The following is a 24,324-nucleotide window of genomic DNA, read 5'->3' on the forward strand; positions in this document are numbered from 1 at the left end:
GTTTTTATACTGCAGTTCCGACTTAAACTCATCTAATTAAATTCTTCATGAATTAATGCACATAGATTGAGGTCAACATAGTATATGACTTTGACATTTCATAAAGAGCAGTGACAATTATGGATTCTTTCATATATTTTAGATGGCTCAGCAGGACATAATGGCAACTGAAAATTATGTCCAATAGAGAAAATATATTGTTTATATCACAACTTTATCCAACATTTTATAGTTAATATTTTATGTATTCACCCATTAGAACCACCCATACTTGGGTATTAACTACACCACTCGTACTGAATTGAAGGCACCCAAGAGTTTTAGCAAACGCTTTCCCATGTTAATTCTGAGACTACATCATTATTTTTATATCACCAAGGGAATCCCAGTATAAATTTACAAGGTCATGTATAGCCTTTGCTACAAAAATGACAATACTATGCCCTTAGAGTGATCAGCATGAAACACCTTGCTAAAAAGACACCTGAAAGTGCCTGCATTATTTGCCATATTTATGTGATGGCTTCAGAGTGTTTAAAATATTCTAAAGTACCCTGAGAAAATCTTTAATGACCACTGTCATGCATTTTCTTCTCTGGAAAAGTCTTCTTAACTATGGCTCTGAGAACTAGACAGCTTAAGAACAGCTCAGAGCCATTGTCTTTGAGACTGCTTTGTACACCATGCCATTAAGGAGAAAATGAAAGGAACGAAAAGGCTTTTCAGTGATTAGTCGCCATTTCATTAGGCTAAACTACAAAGGGGAAAGGAGCCTCAGTTAAATGCTCACAACACATAAGTGCTGATTAAAAAAATGCCACAACCGAACAAAGCAACTTGGATTTGTCTTTGGCCTTGGGTAGTATGGCTCAATGCAGTGTATGGTGTGGCTGCGCTCCTTTATAAACCCATTCTCGAGTACAGTTGGGCAGATTATCAAAATCTGAGTTATCAAAAATGAATTATTGCTCTCCTGAAAATGAATAGAGAGTGGAGAAATAACTTCATAAGCAGCAGAAGAAATGCTATAAAAATATTAGCACTTTATGCAAATAACAGTAGTCCTCTTACATCTGGTATGTGTCACAGCCCTGGCAATTCACTGCATATTATTATTATCGGCATTGACAAAAATACCCCCAAAGCAAACAACACCTCAGGAGCTCCTAAGAAACCTTAACAACCACTGCTTGGTATCTGTTAACCTTTCCAGACTGATGCTGTTTTATCATGTCAGCATGGAACAGTGATGCTCATAGCTTACCAAGCATTCTAGCACAGATCACTGCGCTGGGGCAGAGAACAGAACTGGAGTTCTGTTTCCAGTAGTCACAGTTCTGGCTTATTAAATTCTTCAGTTTCAGATATGATGCCTTAGCCCACACTGCTCACTAAACTACTACTACCTTGGCAAAGGCACCTCACCTTACTTAAGCTCCAGCCCATTCACCTGGAGGGAGCACAGATGTACTTCACGTGCAAATCCAGACTCCACAGCACACCCGCTTTGCAGAGTGCTGCCTGAGGAATCTGGCCCTAAAAACTGAAGGAGAAACACTTCAGCAATAAAGGGGATATTTTGCTGTTGTAAGAGATGACAACTCTGTGCTTAATCACTTTTAACAAACTGAAGAGGGGCCCTGCCTAAATGCTGCTATACTATGCAAATCACTGACTGGTGATTTGTTTCTTTGGGCGGCTGACAACCAAAATAAGTCAGAAATACTTTTTAGTGCGAAGCAACAGGCTGTGAACACGATGAGCTCAGGATCAGGAGGAATAAAACCTTAGGTCACCTTTCTCTCCCAATGATTCTTTGCATCATGAATCAAAGCAGAAGAGGTGGCCAGGAAAAGCTATGCATCTAGAGCTGAAGAAATGAATAATTACTTGTTACTGAGTACAAAATTAATGTCAGGAACTTTTCCCTTTTTTCTTTAGAGATTAATACTTAATCACTTCATGGAGGTATTTTTCATTCCACTGTACTACAGTAGTACACTGTCTTATACATCTTCTGAAATGCAGGCTCACAGTGCTGTCCTACTGTCAATTGCAAGGAGGAGAGTTAAAAAAAAAGAAAAGAAAAGGAAAGGGTGTGATTTTAAATGTCTCATGAGAAACCAGAGAAAAATCTATCTCCGTAAGAGAAAAATCCTTTAAAAACTCCTTAACCTAACTACAATGAGGTCATTTTACCTGCCAGCTGAGTGGATTTGTCATAAACGCATTCACATTTATTTTTCTTCTACAAAGCATTCAAGTCATCTTTATGCTACTGAGACAGCTGATATTTTCTGGGAAGAAAAAGGGATGTGGTCAAACTAGTTTGGTAAATTATCTGAAGCCTGAAAGAAGAAGTTAAATCTAAAAAGGGCCAAGTGTCACAGATGAAGGAAGGTATTGAAGCTATAACCAATGGATTCCTTCATATAAACTCTATGGCAAACACCATTTAATTAACCATCTTAAATGCAAAGCTTCTTAGTAATCCCTTACGAGTTTCTCCAAAGGCTCAAGGTTTTTTCTAGGTGAGAAGGGAAATTCATGGTAAAATTTAAGGGAATTCTTGTGTAGGAATATGAAAAACTGTTCTTCACTAGTAACCATAGCCATTGACTTCCAGTATGACGTTCTGCACATCCCTTAAATAAAAGCTCACTGTGCTTTCAATTCAACAAAGGTACTTCCATATACGTAAGTAGAAGAAGATCAGGTTGTTAACCTGCTGATCGGTACATCAATTCTTCCACCTGAAAAATAGGACTGAAAACCCTTGCAGGCCCCACACAGATATTGTTGATCTTCATTCACTGTTGTTTGAGACCATCCAATGAAAATCACTTCAAAAGCACAAAGCCTTTAACAAAGCTAAATTTTTACACACCATTCACCCAGCATGCTATTTAGTCCTGTATCAAAAGAAATTCAAACTGCATATGAAGCCTCTCTTTTGGTAGTGAGAAAAGCACATGTCATTGCTTAGCTGAGAACCTGCTTTGGAGTATCTGAGACCACTCTATGAAAGGAAAAGCTTTGATTTACTGACTTGCTGAGATACTCCATTTTACTCACGTATTCTTCAAGCATTGGAGAAATCTCCTTTGTGTTTGGTGTTTTTTACCACTTGCAACTATTATAGTCATTCCATTAAGCCACAACAGCCTGCGATCATTCTGCAGAAGTTCTTCACCTGGTGAACGGATTATTTGTCTGGGCTGAAGATCATCATCTCACTATTGTATCATGCTCACAAAAGTGTGGGGTCTCTCATAGGCTATGTAGAGAATCTGTTCCCTCATTGTGAATAACAAACAACCATTGCTCCACAAAATACCATGGGCCACCAATAAGAGCTGTCACTCAGGTTAAGAATGAACTATTTCTAGGTGAAGAAAGACACATGGGAAGAGTAAACGTACAGTCAAGATCCAGTGAAAGGTGATGAAATTTGAAAACTTGTAAGAATACTAACATGTTAAATACTGCTATCTTAACTGCATTAAGGTATAGGATGTCAAAATGCTCTTTCTTTGGAAAACACGTGATAACCAGAACATGCTACTCCACTGAAATTCATAGTAAAGTTCACATACTAATGCCATGTCACACATCTCTCTTTTTGATACCTACCTGAAAATTGCTTCATCTTGACTCCATTACTAAACAGTGCTGCTTTCTTCAGTCCCACCCAAAGTACTAAGGCCTTTACACAGACTTTAAGTCAGCGAGACAGTTCACTTCCACGAACAGAATCAGTGCAACTCCCCAGGTGAAGCTAGCCTACCTTGCTTCGAGCATCCAAATGCCAAAGACACCAAAGGCTTCCAGTCTTTAAAGCTACGCTGCATATACAGATGCAAAATAAAGTAACTCAAAGTAACTTTAAGTAAACTAGGTCTGTTGGGTAAGAAGGGTTAAATAAATAGGTTTGATAAAAATTTACACACATATAGGTATTCTTTTCTATACCCTTCCTTTCTAGTCTAAAAAGTCCCATCTCCTCCCCGAGATCAACAAATTCTACCTCATCTCCTCTGGTTCCAAGCAAAGCCTTTCCATCACCATTAAGGCTTGGCTTTGTGTCAAGTCCTTGCCCTTGTCTCAGAGCAAAACGGCCAACAACCCCTCTCATGTGTCTTTTCAGCCCTTCCCCCCCCTCCACTTGCACTTGGAAACTGTCTTGAACTTTAGCTTTGTTTCAAGAAATCTGGAAATGTGAGATTCTGACCATTTAAGTCTTGCCGATACACACATAAAATCAACTGAGAACAAAAGCTTCTGCCACTCAAATTACTTGCGCATACAATAAAAAAATTAAATGTTATGGCTATACCAAAAGTTGATAAAACATGAATATTTATGAAAAGGTAAGTATTTAAATGCATGCATTTACACAAATCAGTTTATAAATACAGTTGTTTGCAGACTTCATTTCTAAGGCATGGGTGAGTGGCAATGCTGCTAGTTCTGTTTACTATGCAAGATATTCAGGGCTTCAGCTCATGTTCCCGAGAGTTCCAGTTGCTTTTGTTAGGACCATGAGGGTAGCACATATCCTGCTTTAGGCTTCCAGAAATTATTTATGCAGGACTTTCCCGTTCATACTCTGTACCCTGAATATTCTGACTTGGTTTTACAAGCTGATTTCACGTAAAGCAAGGTCAGATTCTGATGCTCTCTCAGCTACAACTGGATTCACGCTCCGCCTGAGTGAGGCTACCATAATACCCTACCACAACACCATTATGTGTGGATGGAAGAATCGACGATACATCATCACCGCATGAGCAGTATCGGGGCTCTGACATACAATGCTCTCGTGTTCCTGCTTTTCTTCATGAATGGGCTGACACAGTTCCTTATTCTCAGGGGCTCCACGAAACGACGCAGATTTGTTGCACATGTGCAGTTACTCCACCTGTTGGACAATACTGCTGATAGTAGTGTGTGTTCCAACAGCTTCAAGGGATGCTCAGGCATTTTCCCTGGGCATCTCAACACCAAACCGAACCCACTGTTTATACACAAAACTTGTAAAGAGGCACAAAGCTGCAGTACAGAATACCGCCATGAACTCTATGCTGTTGGTCTTTAGCTGCATCTTAGTCTTGCCAGTATGATACATCTCATGCTGGATGACTTTCAAAGTTGATTCACTCCTCTTGTTCATAAGCTAGAAAAACGGTTTAAGTGATTACCAGGGGTAAGCTAAACAAATAGCAGCTAATGGGAAAGATCAGGAGAAAAACGCTTAGGGCTCTCAGTCCACCCAAAAACCAGCCAACAACCATTCTCCCACGCAGGGTCTGAATGTTTGTTTGGAGAAGGATCAGTAAAAGGGCTTTCTTCTGTATCTGTGTACCACAGAGACCAAGATAAAAGGAGTCTGTATGAGACTTTAGAGATTTCAGAGGGAATAAATGGAGAGTGATTATCAAAAGCTAGATTTAACTGTTCAGGCTCAGATTATTCCCGAACACATTTAGGCAGTAAAGTCAAACAGTAAAGCAGTCCTGGAATATTTCAGTTAAGGTTCTGGCATGTTTCCTGAATAGAGCCTTAGTTCATACATTATACTGCCGAATGCAACGAAGCAATGTGCCCTAAATAAGAATGTCAAGATTTGCCTCTTTGTCAGGGTAAATTACTTGTATTTCACACAAACACTGCTAAGCAGTATCTATGACTTTCTGTTCTATATAAATACAAATTCTAGTCATTATAAGATGGTAAAATCACTCGTTCCCAAAAGGCTGATAGTGAAGGAAACAGATAATTTTCTTATTGCACATAACTATATGAAGTATGATAGTTCTTTAAATCTAAATAATGGATTTTCTACCATAAGGGTCTTTATACTGTGTGCACTTTATATTGTACCAGAGCTTGAAAACTTGAACCTACATCATATCCTTTCAGGAAAGCCTTGCAAAAGATGCAGCATTTTGTGGCCATGCTGCAAGTTGCCTTTGGCTGACATCATGACTTAGAAGAAAATTTCTGGATGGCAGTTACTGGGGCACATGATTCTTTGAATGTACAGACCTGTGACGCCTGTTCCTGTGATATGGAGGCCAAGCCTCAGCTCGGGAGGTCTTGCCAAGATTTTATTTCCTGCTGTGCATTTCCCAGTATATAAAGAAGTGGGAAAGGAGAATGAGACAGCTCATCTACATAGCTACCTAAACGCTAGCAAGTGATATTGTCTACATGTCACCACTCCCATGATCCTGGGCTGCTGTCCAAAACACTCCTGCAAAAGAGCCAAAAAACTCAGAAGAATCAAGGTTTGCAGTAACTCTTCCCCATTTTGTCACCTTTGGTGTTTTATAGGCTTCCAAGCATGCTTTGTATGTTCCATTATTCTTCAGCACAGACTGATATTTACAGAAGATAATGTCAAGATTTTAAATCCTTTCATACTTTTGAAAGTGTAAGCAAAATATATTGCATCAACCGTATAGGTGCAACTGAGAAGAATTAAGCAGGTATAAACATACTAGCAAACAAGAATTACAATTTTAAAATGGAACAAGCCCATGTTTAATTCTGAGAAAACTGTCAGCCAGCCTTAAATCCTTTTCCCTTCATGCAATGGAATCAGACCAGTTCTTCAGCTAGTGGAATAACTCTCCTGCTCTGAAGAATAACCATATTAATGAACAGCTCAGCTATTGATTCTTTTGACATTTGACTGTTCAGCAGGTGCTGAATTCAGGGTTTACTAATGCTGGTGTAGCTGCTACCACGAGTTTCATTTTTCCCCTTTATTGAAGAATGATCTTTATAAATGAAGATAAAAGTTCCTGACATGCAGAAAGACAATACAGAGTTTAACAAATGAGCTATGTGGAAGGAGGAGTTCTTTTGCACCTGTCTGCTGATGGAAGGTGCTTATAAACAGAAGTCAGTCATTCTGTGTTGGATTACATTTTTCATTGCTGTTTTTAGCAGAGACTCAGTCCACCAGAACCTGACATTCCAAAATCCCTAGGAATCTACCAGGTACTAAAGCAGATTCTTTTTAGATTCCACAATAATTAATCTTACCCCAGATGTTTTGAACAGAATGTTATGGTCTACATATCAGTAATTTTCAGTGCAACTCTTATTTCATACAAAAAAAAAATCTATCAATTTAATTTTGTGGAAGATATAATGAGCCTGGTTCTACATACTGCTTCTTTTATCAGCTCCAATCTCTCATTCTCCAGGGAAAGCAGTACAGAAGTGTCTTGTCCTTTGATAGCAATAGATAACTAACCTCATTTTGTAAAAGCAGAACTAAACAGAAGAGTTATTCTTTGTCTTCAGCAGAAGCAGTGAATCAGATCTCATTGCCTTGTACTGAACCCAGTTTAAAGCAATTCGATGCCTTACACATAATCATTGAGAAGCTTACAGTTGCACTTTTTTTTTTTTTTTTTTTTGGCTCTTTACCTGGCATTTCTTTATGCAACAGGGTACCAGAAGGGTTTGTATTTGAGGAATATGACAGGTCACATTTTCTGAAGCTGTATTTTCAGGTCTTCTGCATCCTTACCCATCCGTTATGTTCAGGTCAAATTTTTGTGTTTCTGTGGCAGTAAAGATTAAAGATGTAACTGCTTTTAAAGCAGATATTTTCAACTCTTCTTAGCCACATAACCTGGGGCTTTAGATGAACATTTCCATGCCTCAGCCTTCATCTAGCCAGTGTTAAACAATTAAAAAAAAATAATTAGCCAATGATAACCCTACTTACCAAAGCTTTTTTCTCCTTGATTTTAGGTATCGCTAGATACCTACTGACAGACTAAATCAAAACCAAATGACAGAAGAATTTCAGAGTTAGAGAGGTATTTGATTACAATGCCATAAACACTGTGATCTATCTGTACCTCTGTCTAGACTGAGCTCCCACTGTGTAGGTACACAAAGTCACTTTCCTGTCCTGTGATGACTCCTATGGTCTGAAGCAACACTTGATGCACATCGCGGAAATCAGAGCAAGAAGAAGACTTGATGCACATCACAGAAATCACTTGGTGTGATTTTGTTTAAATGATCTGCATGACAGAAATCAATGTCTTTGTGCACAGTAGGTATGACAAATCAAAGTAACTTAGGACAAAATGCCTGTGTTGTATTGACAGATGGAAAGTGAACAATCTGTACCAAAGAGTGTTTCTCAGGCAAAAATAAACTGAAATGTTACTTAAGAAACATTATGGCAATTTAAATAAACAAAAGCTTCGGTATTACAATCTATCACACCATTTTTATAATTAAATGAGAAGTGCTTCACACTTTCACACAACATTAAGATGACTATGGAAACCACAAGCTTACCTCTCCACACATTCATATTAGTGTTACTCCGGCTCACTGACTTCAGTGGAATAACATCTGATTTACAGTAAAGTAAGGCAAGAGGAGAAACAGACCTGAAGACTAGAAATAAACCTGAGGTTTTTGATGAAACATAGTCTTCAGCATGAGATGCAAAAGGTGACTTTCCTGACAAGTGCTACTCAAATTCTTAATAGGTTTCTGCATGTAACCCCATCTCATTTCATCCTGACATAATCTTAATTAGTCTTAGTTCTACTGCAGAGAAGCCTACTGAGGCAGTTAGCACCATATAATTAATCAGCTATTTTGCACGCATCACAGCAACCAACAGTGTCAACTTACTGATGTGAGTTAATACAAACAGAAATCAACCCTGCCTTTCCCTTTCACATGAACTAAAAGCACATGGCATGGAATGAACATATGACTATTTCTTCTATACACTGCCTCATGTCCTTTCTTCCCTTAGCAGCCATTTCCTAATGCATCATTACTCTCTGCAAAGTATAATCTGGTTTTTCTGCTGGTACTAGGAGAAGAACATGCAATTTGATATTTCTCTTAAACTTCAGTTTCTTCACAGAAGAGTAAGTCCAGCAACTGAAATAAGCAATGATAAGACATAATTCTTGCTGCTGGAATTCATAAATCTCACATTTTATTTTTCCTTCTGTGTGCTTTAGCAGTTTTTAAGAAACTGAATTTTGCACCTGCACATAAATATACATTTGAGAGCACAATCTGCAACATTCAGTCATCTCATAGCAACAGAAAATAATGTACTTACAAATATAAACATATACAATGTACATACTAACTCACTGGATTAAAAGCTTCACCACCTATTGATGTAATTGCAGATCTTAACTTTATTCTATTGTTTGAGATTTATCTTTTGTCTTCACTGCAGGAGCCAAACATCACAGTATTGTGCCTAATGTCACCAAGGGGGAAACCATATGATTATATGATTTGATGGCAAAGAAGAAAGAAGCCACTGCTCAAGGAAAACAATTTTATAAAGCTGATTCTCCATTTGCCTAAGCTTAAACTGAAATAGTTCAATAAGCAGTATAAAACCACAAGAAGGTTTATTCAGTTTTGTATGGCATCTGTAATATGATGGGGTATTCGTTAATAGTCAATGCAATGTTTAATACATGTCAGTGTTTTGCTTCAGCAGAACACTGTAAAACTACTTGCAAGAACAATTTAGTCCATAACTAATATTCAACATAAGAAAGAATAGTCTAATGTTTTGAGATTTCTCAGATTCTCAGAACAAGCCAGTGAGATAATCACTGTAATAGAAAGGCAGTACTTAAATGACAGTTTATTTCAGGAACTGACAGTAAACTGCTTAACACCTTCTCTCTACAGTGTTTGTGCCCCAAAGCAGTAAAGTATCTAAGACTGGAATTATTAAAAATTGTTACAGCTCTAGTGTTTTCATTTCCAGTGGTATCTCAACATAGGAACATGTACAGCCTATTCACTACCCCACACAAGGAGTCATTTACCATTATTATTATTCAACATCTTGGGATGTTTTTTTGTATTTGAAGGCCTATCACAAGAAATTACGCAGCCTACTGGAACTGCTAAATGTTTCAGGTGCTGTCATCCACAATTACTACTCATCAAGCAAAGGAATCTGATGTCTATTTCTCAGTACCTAATTGCCCTGCCTCTCCCTCCTATATGAGTCTTCTTAATTTCTTTTAATGCTGGAAGAATACAGCAATTATAACTCTGATAAGACGGCTACCAAGTTTGTTTTAACCTCACTAAATCAGCAGTAACTGAAGATAATCAGCTGTTCATCTCTGTTTCTATTTTAAAAGATGGCAAATATGTTATCAAACAACAGCAACAAGAACATATGTATAGGAAGGAAAGATAAGATGTGGTAAGGTTATCCTAAACAACTCAAAGCCCATCATCAAGCTACCTATACCACTGATGCCTCTTCTCTCCTAAAGATACAGCTGTCCTTTATCTTCTAACCCTGAGCTACATTTTACAATCCTTCAGTCACCTGCACTATCATCTAATTCAGATTTCGCACTCTGACACTTAGTCTGAATGTCTGACATAACACACAGCTAGCAAGCCACAGTAGGTTCACAACATGATTTTGATTAGTAATTGTAAGATTGTGAGTAGGATGTGCATGGGAAGTCAAGACAGGGGGCAGAAGGCAACAGAGGTAAAGTCAGATTCCTGGGGCTAATTTCACCAGCAAGAGCTGTGTTTTAACCTGTGATTAAAATCTCAGTAGGAACAAGGCAAAATGAAGCCTAGACACAGCCCAAACTGTTCCAAAGGGATCAGACATCATAATAAGCTCATGATTAGACTGTGTCTACCTAAAGATTGTACACACTGAGGATTGTAGAAAAATGCAACTCTGAGTCTGCAAGTCTTCCCTCGTGACTTCTGTCACCATCTCAGTTAGCTTGATAGTCCTATCATCCAGACAAGTTCTAGTGAAACTGCCACTGTTTTGGATGATTTTTCCAGTCTGAAGTGCCAAATTTCTTATTAGGCATGACCTTGGATGACTGATGCATCTCCTTCCAAAACAAACTTTATTAGCCTTAATCATGATAAGTTTCATCAGTCCTGGAACATATTGACATTTTACTTTATTGCATGCTGTAAGTTTATCACATTTGGTCACATCAAACCTTTCTTACTCAGACAAATGGCATACTGACAAGAGCTTTCATTTAAAAGTGGACTAAACCAAAAATATGGATGTTTGGTTAGTGGTTTTGAAAGATTTAAAAACTAATGGCATTCTTAACTTCTCTATACTTTCCTACTTGATCTCATAGCTAGCATTTCTCAATGCTAGAAATACTTAACACCTCCAAATCACTCAGAAAATTCTGAACTCTTGGCATTCACCTAAAATCAGACTAAAAATCGCTTTCTTTCAACATATGGTATGTCCTTAGCTGGGTGATTCTATTAATCTTCAATGTGAAAAGCACAGCCACAGAAGACTTGATCTTAATCAATATGCAGTAGCCTAGGGTATCAGAACTTTGTCATGGGAACCAGGAATGGACTCTAAGCTTCGTTGGCTCTAGCCAGACCCCTTTGACCCGAAGAAGGTCTTGGAGTTGTTAATCATAAAGCTGGTGAGAAGGGCAGTGGCACATCTATCTGATGCAAAAAATGCTACCCAGGTGAAATCTGTAACCAAGCAAATTCTGTACACTTAGAGCAGGTGGCAACAGCTGCTCCACAGAAATATGCAAGATTCCTCACAGGAAATGGTTTCTGATGCTTAGATCTCTTTTTGACAGGATTTGCTACTTTTTATGCTTCTTAGTAGTTAACAATTGGCTTAAGCATAAAACCACTGGTTTTAATATGTTTTCATTTAGTAAAAACTTATCTCTGGTCATTCTTGTCATGTATCTAAATTCATCTCTGGATATCCATGTGACATATCTAGAGCATCCTTTCTCCAGCAGAGCCCTAAAGCATCTTATGCGTTATATTCTTAGACCATTATTGATGCCTAGACATCTTTAGAGTGTATCCTAGTATGGATTGTCTTTGTCCAGTGACAGGAGAAATGCACATTTATGTAAAGTGGTGTGGGATTTGCAATGTCACGCACAGCGGAAGGTCTTGCTTAACAGCCTACTTCGTAGTGCTGACTTTATTTATTTTGCAAGGACTCAAAAACCCTGGCAAGTGTTGAGTCTGCGGTTCCATGGAAACCAGGTATTCCAAACCGAATGCTTACACTGCTAACACTATCCTCCAAACAACCTCTTTACAAATGATCAGTAATATGAAAATGCCTTCTTTCCATCTATCCATTTATTCTCGTTTCTTCAGAATAAACTTGTTTTCTAGGACCATCAGAATGTGCTATCTGCATCCAAAAGAAAATAGGGATGGGCTGCACATGCTGATCCTGGTAATACTTACAGCAAGTTATGAAATAGAAAAATCACTTAAAATGATGGCGCTTACCCCGTTCAGTGTCATAGAGGTACACGAACTTTTCCCACTTATAATGAGTCAAGAGACTCAAGATGGCTCCTTTTAATGCTGGCCGCATCTGGATGACAAACTGCACATCTGCATCTGTTGGGAAGCTGGGTGTGACGAAGGATGTGTGAAGTGCTCCACAAAATGATGTCAGTGTGTTCATTGACATCTGGTCATAGAATCCAAAGATGGCGTAAACTCCTCTGGAAAACTGTGAACAGACTAACAAAGACAGACAGGGGTGTTAAAATCTGACATATAATGAATGCAACAAACTTTTAAAGTGTGTTTGAAGTAAGCCTTCTAAGCAATCCTGAAATTATTCTGTACGCTGCAGCAGATGGAATGAATTTATGAGATAATTTATACTGATTTCAGTGTAGCTGTGAGTTGTACCAACTTTGTCACAAGTAAACTGGCCTGAGCACATTTTTGATTGCCATTTGTCCTGCTATATTGTTATAATCCACTAATCTCTCCATATTCTTTAAAAACAAACATGGGATTACATTGCTTGTCTGTAAAATACCTTCCCTCCCTTGAGTACCACCTGTTAGCAGCTACATAACAAATGTCAGGTCTGCCTGAAAGTCAATATGTTAAGATGTAGTTTTCCCTGGTATCCCACCTTGATTCAGATCTGATTCAAAGAAATCTGGATGTTTTATTCCTTTCTAGTCCCACAACTCTGAAATCTCTGTGTGAAACCTGGGTGTGGTCTTTTTCAGTGAGAAATTATGGTGGCTTCTTAACTGAGTGTTAAAATCTTTCAGAAGCAATTTGGAACGTGTATGGTTCATTAATGACAACACAAATAAGGAACACATATTGTTGCTTCATGGGATGAAAGTTGATATCCCTTAACCAGGAGGCTTTCAGTCATTAACTTTTCTGGTGTCCTGAAGAACTCATCTAGTACCAGAAAATAAGCAAAATGCAGTCAAGGGTGTTTTGTTTCACATGCACTTATCTGGGGAAACACTTCCTTTCCCATACTTTGTAGAGATTTAGCAATGACCACTTGGGACAAAAATGAAAGTATTTCAATTTATAAACGTGGTCAACTTCACGGGAGTTGCAGGGAAAAGAGTTTCTTTGTTGTTCAACTCCGTAGCAACAGAGCAAGCTTCTTGCGACCCTGGGTTCTTTCCATGGAGGGAGACTGCATCAGAGACAGCAAGGGAGCCTGATATGTGGGATGCTGGGGCTCTGGTCCATAATAAAGATTGTACAACTGAAATATGCTACAGCATAGCAGCACTTCTAAATCAAAACATTTTTGGACTGAGATGAGCAAGTTCCATTTGTAATGAAGATAAGTTTCCCAGAAAAATGTTCATTCAACATTAACAATTTCGCTTGTCAAGAACTGGATTTAACAACAATTTTCAACTAGCCCCATTAACCACTTTTGCCAAAACACTTCATATTTAACTTTGCAAAAAGCAAGGGGAAGTAATTACCGGTAAAGAAGACATGACTTCTACACAGAAATATACAGCATCGTTACTTCCAAAAGTACCATCATGAAACATTTCCTACCGTAAATGCTACCATTCAGAATCACTAAAGCCTGTAAAAGTAATTTTAAAAAGGATTCTCCACCATATCAGCTCACTGATACAGCATCATGGATAACACCTCAAATAGGTAGCCAGGTGGGGAAATTCTATTTTTTTCCTGGAGATCCAGATGCAAAAATAGAACTGCTCTTAAGGAATTTCTTTAAGTGTTTAAGCCACTGTAACAGGACACGACCAGTCGTGGATACCAGCAGCAAGTAACAGCTGGTGTAGACAGAAGAGCTGCACATGAGGCACAGACAGGGAATAAGAAGCAGTGATTTCTGAAAGAAAAAGTTTGCCGAAGTTCTCAACCACAGTAAGGAAAAGATATAAAAGAAGTTATAATACAGCGAGAATTTATTCCCAGAGGCATGACTGAGGAATTAAATACACTGTTTCAAAAGGCATTTTGTTAAACTATATACCAGCAGGATATAAAGTAGAAAAGCTACCGTAAAAATTATCTGCTGAAATAACAAATAAAAGGCATTAACTTACAGGTGAAAAAAAGGGAAAAATAAAGACTACATTAGAAAGTCTGGCAGTCTCCAAATCATTTCAGTGGCATGTAAGCCCTCTAATTTCATGGAAATAATCACTGGAGTGGGGCTAGCGGAGCTGGGTGTCCTCACATACACTGAGTCAGTACCTCACAGACCAGGCTTCTTTTACATATTTATTAATGGCCTAGTTTACTAGGTTTTTATGTAGATTCTGTACTGCGGCGAAAGCAGAGAAGAGCAAGTATTGCAGGAAACATCCCTTCTTGCAATGCAAACAAAACATATTTTCAAATATCTCCTGACCCTAAAAACTCAGAGTATTTCAAACAATCCTGGGTTCACCCATTATTTCTTATCAGGTATAAGGTATAAGGCTCTTGAATACTTCTGAACTGTGACTCCACTAAAATCTCTCAGATTTACAGGGAGATAGTATCTGAAAAAGAGAGTCACAAGGGGGCTCAGAAAACCTACCATGCTATCTAAGTGTAGGACTATAATGAAGAATACAGATTAGCTCTTATTAGGACTGCTAGTTCCTACACCTCAAAGAGTCAGTAGAGAGAATAGGTGCAGGGCTAAATGTAACTGACAGTGGCTGGCTCCAGCATGGACCAGTTCCTCTGCATTGTGCTGGGAACCAGCTGAGAATTGGTCCGGTTTGTGCTCTTTCTTGTTCTTAGCGATATGGCACCTAGGCACTGTGGTCAACAGTTTGAAAATGGTTCAAGGTCTTTGTCCTTTGGACAAAATTCTGTCTTGCATGGCTATTTTAAAATACTGAATTAAGGTGTATCTATTTTCATAGCAGTTTGTGCTCTTGCTCATTTATGCGAAGAGCCCACTCTCAATTTGTGAGTAATCTGAGAAAAAAATCAGTGTCTGTGAACAACCTGACTGTTAGCAGGACCTTCTCCAAACAATACCTAATAGCCAACATGGAGCTGCTGCTTGCATGGAGTATCCTAGCGCAGGTGACAGCTTCTGAGTTGGCCTTTCAGATATCTGTGAATTTTCTTCCTAAAAATTCTGGAGGATCACCAACAATATCTTCTAACAAGCATACCTCCCTGACCAGTCTTATTTCCCCTGATTCAGGTTTGTATTCACTGCAGATCTTTAAGATTTAACACTTTTACGGACTATCTCTCTTCTATTAGTTTTGAAAAATCTTCATCTCTTAAGCTTCTCTGCTTATTATAGCTTATTCTTCTTGACTATCTATTCTGCATGCACTGTAGGGTGCCAATTCAATTTTACTGGCCCATTTAAAAGGCAGATAAACCGTTGTTTTTATAAAGAGAAGCTAAAAGGCCAATTATCTTGGTCCTCAATGTTCATTTGCATTTTTGAACTCACAATTTTGTTACAACTTTGTAGCATTAGGTCTTTTATTTAGTTTGTGACCTAATCTCCTATGTGATCAGATGAGCCTACTGAACATCCATGAACCCACAGCCATATTGTTACTTGTCTTCCAAAAACCAAACACATAATTACATTCATTTTAATTAAATTATTATTCTAACACCACTGAGCCTTAAGCAAAATTTAAAAAAGGCTAAATAAACCTTAGCTTTAAGCTCTTTCAAACTACTTTCTATTGACAATCAGAACAATCCTCATGTTTGAGTAAGAATTTTGGTATTTTCCCTTAATTAATCACAGTTGATTTATGTTTGTTTTTCCCCTATCTGAAAAATGCAGATGGTCAAACACATAATTTGGCTGTTAAAGAAGTGATTTGGACAAATCCTGAAGCAACCTTATTCCTCAAAAAAAAAAAAAAAAGCAATTTTTTTTTTGCTGAGCTATGCCTTTATGAAACTGCTCTTAACTATAGTTATTAATACTGTGTATGCGCATCTGTCTCCAAGGACAGCTCATAATCAAATTGCTTTATAACCTGATCTGAAAAAGTTGCAACCTCCACAAACATGGGACAGACGTCCTGAGGAGCAGTTATCCAACAGGAGATCATAGTAAGCCGTTATTTTGGCATTAGGTGCAAGGTGAGTATTTATGAATGGAGACTTAACTCTGGGCTTGTTCTTGGAATAAGTTAGCTGCCACGTGCCATCATTTTCAGGAAAGGAATGGATTGTATGACAGAAGCCTGTGAATTCTCAAGCATGTCAAAAGAAGGTAAGAAACTTCCAGGTCATGAGAGATTGAAGTGTTTCCTGCCAAGGAGGGAAAATGCTCCGAGCCAGAGTGATCACAGTGGTAAGCAGAATTTACTTAAACCCCCTCCCCCCAAACCAAAAAAAAAAGGGCAACCAAAAAACCCAGACCAAACTCAAATAAATAAAAATCTTTGTTTCGGTACTGAATAGCAGCTGAGCCATCCTAAACATCAGTGTAAGTCAATGAATCCCAGTCTTCTGTTTTACTAGCAGTTCTATCCTCCCTCCAGTCAAATCAGCCCCACCACAGAAACTTGCTAAGATTAACCAGATGTGATTTTTTTTCACTGAGACCCCAGGAAAGCTCCAGGCCAGAAACTCAAAAGATGCCCCATTTCACACATGTTATTTGATGTTTTGTGTCCTTTTAAAATTTATTTTTTGCTTTCTAATGGTATTTAGTTCTTCTACCTTTTAGTGACTGTGAGTATTCCTAACACAGCAAGGTTGTATAGGCTCTGACATTTCTACTGTCTATTGCCTGGAAGCTGAAGTCAAAACTTCTCTGACACCTTTTTTTTTTTTCTTTCTTTTTTTTTTTTAAATTCCAGTTCTTACTATAAACAACTGAAGCATGACTAGGAACATTTACAAGTAGGTTTGGATTTTTGCTTGTTTAAAGAAAAGATGTATAAAGCCAACAAAAGAAATATGTTAAAGGATGGATCTTAATACACCATTTCCACTAGATATCATTAAGAGTCAGGGGTTGGAGGTTACAATACCTCAGACGCTATTCCTTCTTCATTACTGTTTGTATGGACAAGTAATTTCCCCTTTGTTCACATCAATTTCTTATAAAGTAGGTCTGACGAAATTAACCTTTGTCAAAGGGGCACTGTAAGGCCTGCCTTACTGATAATCATACAGCTCTTTGGGATGAAAGGCGCTGTAGGAGCACAATCACAACTGACATTATTGCGCGTTGCTCATACCAGTTCCTCAGTTTTGTGTTCTGTGTTTCCCTCAGCTGTGAAATAATTTTATTCCCTCCACTTTCTTCTGCCAATTGTCTTGGATTCCAGACAATTCTCACTGCCAGCCTCTGCCAACAGACTAATGGGACTACTTTATAATGGAATAATATGCAGCATATCTCAGAGCAGTTGCTATTTGCTATCTAAGGCTCCATCCTATGACTTCCTTGCTGTAATAATGCAAGAGTTATCATTAACATCACTTCATACAGTAAGCATACAGGCTTTTAGAGAGACCAACAATGCCTCTAGTGCTTTCTTTCCCTTTCCTTTTAATACACCGAATGAAAAGGCACACTCTCTCTTCCTTGAGCCCTGAGGAGATCAGCACAGCAGTGAGCTACTTTTGGGGGGCTCCACAATCAGACTTGAGAGCTTCCTTTAAAGACAAACTCATCATATTAAAAATTAAAAATGAACTGCATTTACCTATGGCAAATAAAACTACCTTTTGCATTTAAAATTTTTAAGACACTGAATTCTGTCAAGAAGAAAATATTCCACTGAGTTGTTTAAAATTCAGCTGAGAAAAGAAGCATTTCTGAAAACACCCATTTCTGAAATAGTTAGTAGTGAATATTCTTGGGGGTGGGAGGGAACCAAGGAAGTTACAACCTGGATACAAATCCTCCTGAGATATTGGCTATAACATCACTTCTCATCCTACCTAACAAAGGATGTGCCCTTACAAACATAAAAAAATCCCCCCAAACCAAACAAAAAAACCCCAACCCAAAACCTCACAGCACAGCGCAAAACAAAATTATGATTTACTCTTGTTACTTCATTTATGGCAAAAGTTTTCTTAGTGATATAAATGCAGTGTGTTTTATCTAGTTCTTTATAAAAAGAACTACTCGGCTTGCTTCATTCTATCTAGTGCCTTCTTCAAACATATACACTTCCTTCGGTCTGCATTTCTTTTTAGAAGAGCCAATAAAGTAAAAACAGTAGATTCAGGCACTGGGAGGGGGCTATTATTAAATTGCAAATGAAAGGCATAAGGATTAATCCATATTTTACAAACCATTTACTGAAAAGCAATCCAAAACAAATGTCCAGATCCAAGCATCCCCAAACACTCTCTGGTCAAGATCCTGTTCAAGATTACTTTTGTCACCCTACCACAACTCCAGTGTGCATTATTAAATGAGTCTTTATTTCTTATCCGCTTTTGAGGATGACTTTGGAACCCTCACCACAATTATAGCTCCTGGGTGCTGGGTGCTGTAGAAATACTACCACAACCTTGGTTTCCTTCAGTATGCCCAATTATTTATGACATACATGACTTGACTCATTAAACTTTACACATTTTGGCCTTTATATATACTACTACAGTCAAATAAAACCCTAACAATGTACATGAATTTGCTGCGTGCTGGATCTTCTCTTCACACCGAAACATTTGTGTGAATTTTATGAGCGTATGAAAAATGCCAGCTTGCAACAATAAAAATAGGCCACTTAGGCTGTAGCAGTGCTAGTAGGAACACCAGCAGCACAAAACCTCATGCACACTGTGATGCTAATAGGTGCCGGTCGAGACTTGCAATGACTGCTCGTGAGAAAGAAGTGCGTAACTGAAGTCAGATCCTTTTAGACAGAAAGGCTGACAAAAGGCACAGTTTCAGAAAGCACTCAGAGAGAGGTAGCTGAAGTTCACTCAGGCCTGATGTACTTTGTCCATTAGCGTAACTTTACTCAGACAAAGGTAAACCAGGACCAAATCCTCTCTGCCCCCAAACTGCCAATTTGATGCATGTGCAAATAAAAGCTTTGGTATTTTAAAAGACTAACTAATATATTTAAAATCTCAGTAACAAGGACATCTTTGAGCACCAAACTGTAAAACAGACAGAAAGTCAGGCTGAACACGACCTTGATTGTCCTGAGAAAGCTGTGCTTAGCTTTCTGAAAGGTGTTCTTTATCTAGTCAGAGAACATACTGCAGGTGGCCTGAGCGGCTTGGAACAGGCTAGGCTACTTGTGCTGCTATTACCTACTCACTTCTGTTTAGGTCCCAAGCTGCTTCCAAACCTAAGATTAGGTAGAGTCTGAGCTACCTCTGTTTTCAGGTTACTGGCCACAAAGCTAAAAAAAAATAAAATAAAAAAATAGTTTTGTAGAACCTTGATGAAACTCAAGCACAAAATGAGTAACTTGTCCTGCAAACCTACCAAATTATAATGTATGTTTCACTTTCATTAAAACAAAACAAAACACCCCCTCCCCCCCCCAAACCACTTACCATTCAGAATCTCTGTATTTACAACACGTTTCTGATGATGGAAGAAACCCAGGAGTCAATCCACCTAGTTTCCAGGAAAATTGTCAGCCTCTTATCAGTAGGTCCAAATCATAAAAAAGATTTTGTTTTAACTGGGATCACTATTATGCACTGATTTTTTTAAAATACGACGGATTTGGAGTTCTATGAGAACATTCCTTTTGAAAAGCTATGATGAATTTGAAGTATAAGCAATCTACTGGAGTTTGAGGGAAGCAAAATAGGGGTTTAAAGCTTAAAATGGATTAAAGGTGAAAGGAGATATATATGTGCCATGCAAATCAACTCATTTTTTTGGAGGATGATTTAAAAAATGTTAGGTATTTGAGGACTATACTTAAGTATGTGCTGATCAGAATACTACATTATCTTGCTTGTGTCTTTACAACATGGTGTTCAAGCTCTCAGATCAAGCACCACAAATTATAGCCAAGTTTTCTGGTTTTAAACCCATCCTGGCAATCCACGATCTTCTACTGTTACCAGACCAGTTTCCATCCTGAACCCCCCACCCCCACAAGCTGCTCACAAGGGAGAATTCCTTTTAGTTTTAAAGGGAAGACATCAAATACATACCATACTGTTTAAAACAAAAAGCTCTTAGAAAGAAGACTTTGTAACACTCCTGCAGAACTCAGATTTAAATGCTGTGGATTTGTGTTATTTGTGAGCTCTTCCGCTTACTGCCTACGCTGGTCCTGACACGAAAGGAGATACCTGAAAGAGGAGCAGCAAGACGCTTCTCTTCGTAGGCAGTTAAACTCACTGCTAGAGAGAAATGGAAAGGCATTGGTATCTGCCTTTTGTGCTTTGACGAAGAGATGTTTCTGCTCAGTTTCTCCAGGATAATAAATGCCTTGCCAACAACAGCGGTATGTGCAATGCCAACACTCTGCTCCTGATAGGCAGCTCCACGATCCTGGATGCTTAAGAGTTCAGGCACTGGCCTCAAATTTAGGGAGTGTTAGAGACTTAACATGTGGATGTAAAGCAATTCATTGAGCTTTTGCCCTTTGAGAAAAGGCTTAGTCTATCCCGTCCACGTAAACATGCACTCCTTTCTCCCTGAAGCATGGAACATGAGCTAACACCTGTGTGAGGGAGCCAGAGGACCTGGCAAAGTTTTCCCCAGAAGAGTCTAAATATATTCACAGCAAACAACAACCATTTGTGTTCTCCACATCCGAGGCTCCAACTCCTGTTTCATGACTGATCTCTGCAGAAACATGGACAGTGTGCATGCAACACAAATATGTAACACACACTTGAGTTAAATAACTTGTTTCCATCTGTTGCACCATTTGAAATGCTTTTCATTTTAATCTAGTATGTTATGCCAGCATGCTGTGATCACTTTGGATTGCAACTGTAGCTCTTATTTTCTGAAGCAATTATTCTAAAAATGTTGGTCAGAGGAAAAGTATGAAAACCCCTATTCTTTCAAAAGTTATTGTTATAACACACAGGGAAATTTAGCAGCCATTTACTTACAGGTGGCCAATATACTCTACTAATATGCATATTCTAATAAACATATAGTAACATTTAATAGTTTAACATAAAAATCATGAATGTTTCTATAATTTTATTCAAAGTAATAAGAGTTCCAACAAGCCATTAAGCACTCCGCTTTGGAAAAAAAAGACATATTCAAAAAAGTGTTTTTCATATGAATTTGACAAGATGTGGTACACCATGGGGTACCCATGTAGCTATTGTTACATCTTCAGAGACGATCTATCTCGCATATTTTGTCAATACTTTAAACAACAGGCTAAGAGAAAAGCAAGCCCTTTGTGGTATGAAGAAAAAATACGTCGCGCTCATCAGAAAACGGCAGCATTTTGCAGTTGAGGATGTTAGGCTGAACGTAGGGCTGAATCAAAGCGCAGCAGTTAAAGGCGATGCTGCGCCTCAGAGCTGCGAATCATCAGCAGCTATCTCCAGCACTCCAACACTCTGAAGGGATTTCTTATTTCATTGGAACACCCCAGTATGGAGGAAGTAAAAAGGTAAAGGCGTATTATTAAATGTATGCTTGTTCAGCAGATCCTTCCCTAAGTGATTTCAGAAGTTGACTTCATTCTGGGCCACTGTGGCGAAAGGCAATAAATCAAAAGAAGGCTCTGGCAGCTCGTTGAAAGATGAGCTGAGTCTGCTGAGGTGGTGCCATTTATAGGCCTGTGGGGATACATTAGAGAGGATGAGATAGAAGAGGCAAAATGGCAAACACACCTGGAATCACTGAACTGGGTAAAATTCACCATGAGGTAAATGCCAGGATTAAGGTTGTCCAAGGAGAAAGGGGATGTGATCGCCAAAACAGCAGCTGTGCAAGCAGCCTCCAGCTCTGGAGGGTTTCCAGTTGGCTCTATGTATGCAGAGCATGGTGCTGGCTGACAGGCAGCCCAGTTTACCCAAAGCAACAGTCCCTAACACTCTTCTGGAGGCTCTGCAATAGTATTCCAGCAAGTGCTGTCACTGCGAGTACATCTCGGACCAGTGGACTGGATTTCACATTTCCGTATCTCCTCCCCCTGTTTACTCAAGGTTCATGGGGCTATGCAATTCTCACCCACTCCTTGTGTCCCACTGCTCTCAGCTTATCAGTCTGAGAGACTTCAGATCAGTTAATGCAGAAGAGGAAACAGAATGGCTGTGAAAACCTGGCTTCAGCAGCCAGGGAAATCATTTGAAGATGCTCCTTAGGGGTCCAATAAAGTACCCACCAACGTCATCGAGGAAGCTCCCACGGACTTCAGTATACCAAAAGAGCAAACTACAGAACTGCACAACCAAAATCCCAACTCCCCTTACAAAAACAAAAGCACCCCTCCCCATCTAGTTTTATTCTTGCTATCATTTCTATCTGCCTTATGGTCCCAAGAGTCCTTCCACTAGCCTCCTGGACCTTCACGATCACATCTGACAGTCATTCACAGACCAGTACCCACTGCTAAGCCAGTGCCTTATTTACAGGGAACAACAAGAATATTATTCTGTATAAATTATGCATAATCACTATTTATCAAGCTGGGTTAATTGGCACATAACAAAAGAGTTGTCTGGTGCACAGCTGAATAATGTGGAAGCCAAAACTGATGGAAATGGCACAGCAAAAGCCTGATTGTGGAAGAAAAGTCACACTGCTACTTGTTAATTCTTAACTGACTGCTGCCCTTTCAGACAAGGAGGGGCGGCCAAGTCAGACAGGCCTAGTTTAAAATTATTTGTTGATCTCAGAGGGTTTGGACACATTGTTGTAGCTTTAAATACTGGTTCAAAGTCTGCTCGCAGCCAACTGTATAGTGAAATGTTAACCTGGTGCAAATCCATTGCTCTCCTGTGTTCCATGAGACCCTGCTACATTCATAAGCAGAGAACAATCTCGTTCATCATCAGCAACAGCATGAGACTGTGGCCTGCAGCGGTATGTGTGATGGTGATAAGAGAAGTGGGACTCTTCCCGCATCTTCTCCTGACAGAGAAGAGCCAAATGCCTCATACCAAAGTGAGACTAGCAAGCCCTTTGGTTCTACTCAAGAGGTCCTACAAGTCCTCATGAGAAACCTACTGTGTCATGAGACAGCGGCAGTGTGGGGCAGCACTTGAATTTCTCTAGAACTGCACACACCTGAAGAACCACAGCTTGATCAACCTTATTCTACATGCGCAGAATTGCTTCACTGACACCAACAAGGTTTTACTAAATGTCCTGGATCCCAAAGTGGCATGCACAGATTTAAGCACATGCTTAGGTGCTTTGATGAACAGACACAGACTGTGCTCAAGACACTAAATCAGAGCTGGGGGTCAAATCACCAAGAGGCTCACTCTGCTAGGAGGTCCCCCTTCAGTGATGCATTACAACCTAGCTGTACTAGGCGTATTCAGATGATTTAGTCTGATTTACACGGTGGCACTTCCACACTTCCCTAGTCTCTACTAACACCTACTAAAATCTCTCCTAGCAGGAAAACGCCTGCAAAACGATGACTTCGAAGAACAGCCCTTTCTCCCCCTCCTCTCTCTCTCAAACTTGCTAGTAGAGTTAACAGAAAATGAGAAGACTCCCCTAACTTCCACTGCTATGAGTTAGAAGGTCTTTTATTCACAACCACCATCCAGGCCAGAGAATATTGCTGTGATCTCATCACGTTTGTGGTCTCATCAGCACGAATACAAATGAATGCAGAACCACAGATATTTTTAAAAAATTTTGGATTATGTTATCTCCATTACAGCTCCTCCATATGGGAATCATGGTTAAAAAACATTAGCTTTCTTCTGAAAATACTCTGACATTTACCAAAGTTACCAAGCTACACACGTTGTTCACATCATGGGTGACAATCCACGCTTTGCATCCACATCCTCCTATGCAAGAGGCTGCTAAGCCTGAATTCTTGGTGCCCCTTGAAAAGTCTAAAGTGACTCAAGGAAGAGAAG

General features: G+C 39.1%; 1 protein-coding gene across 6 annotated transcripts in view; it reads right to left on the minus strand.

Moving 5' to 3' along the window:
- The window catches only part of GRIA3 (glutamate ionotropic receptor AMPA type subunit 3), a 155,097-nt gene that overhangs the window by 107,612 nt on the left and 23,161 nt on the right, over positions 1 to 24,324 (minus strand). For all 6 annotated transcript variants that reach the window (XR_011329467.1, XM_069811036.1, XM_069811037.1 and 3 more), the window contains exon 3: positions 12,337 to 12,576. Coding sequence is in view for 5 of the 6 variants with exons in the window: in XM_069811036.1 (XP_069667137.1) it covers positions 12,337 to 12,576 (240 nt within the window). In the remaining variant the exon portion in view is untranslated. The remainder of the gene's footprint in view (positions 1 to 12,336; positions 12,577 to 24,324) is intronic.

The sequence above is a fragment of the Haliaeetus albicilla genome, chromosome 23, assembly GCF_947461875.1.
Source record: "Haliaeetus albicilla chromosome 23, bHalAlb1.1, whole genome shotgun sequence".
In the NCBI taxonomy this organism is placed as follows: Eukaryota; Metazoa; Chordata; class Aves; order Accipitriformes; family Accipitridae; genus Haliaeetus; species Haliaeetus albicilla.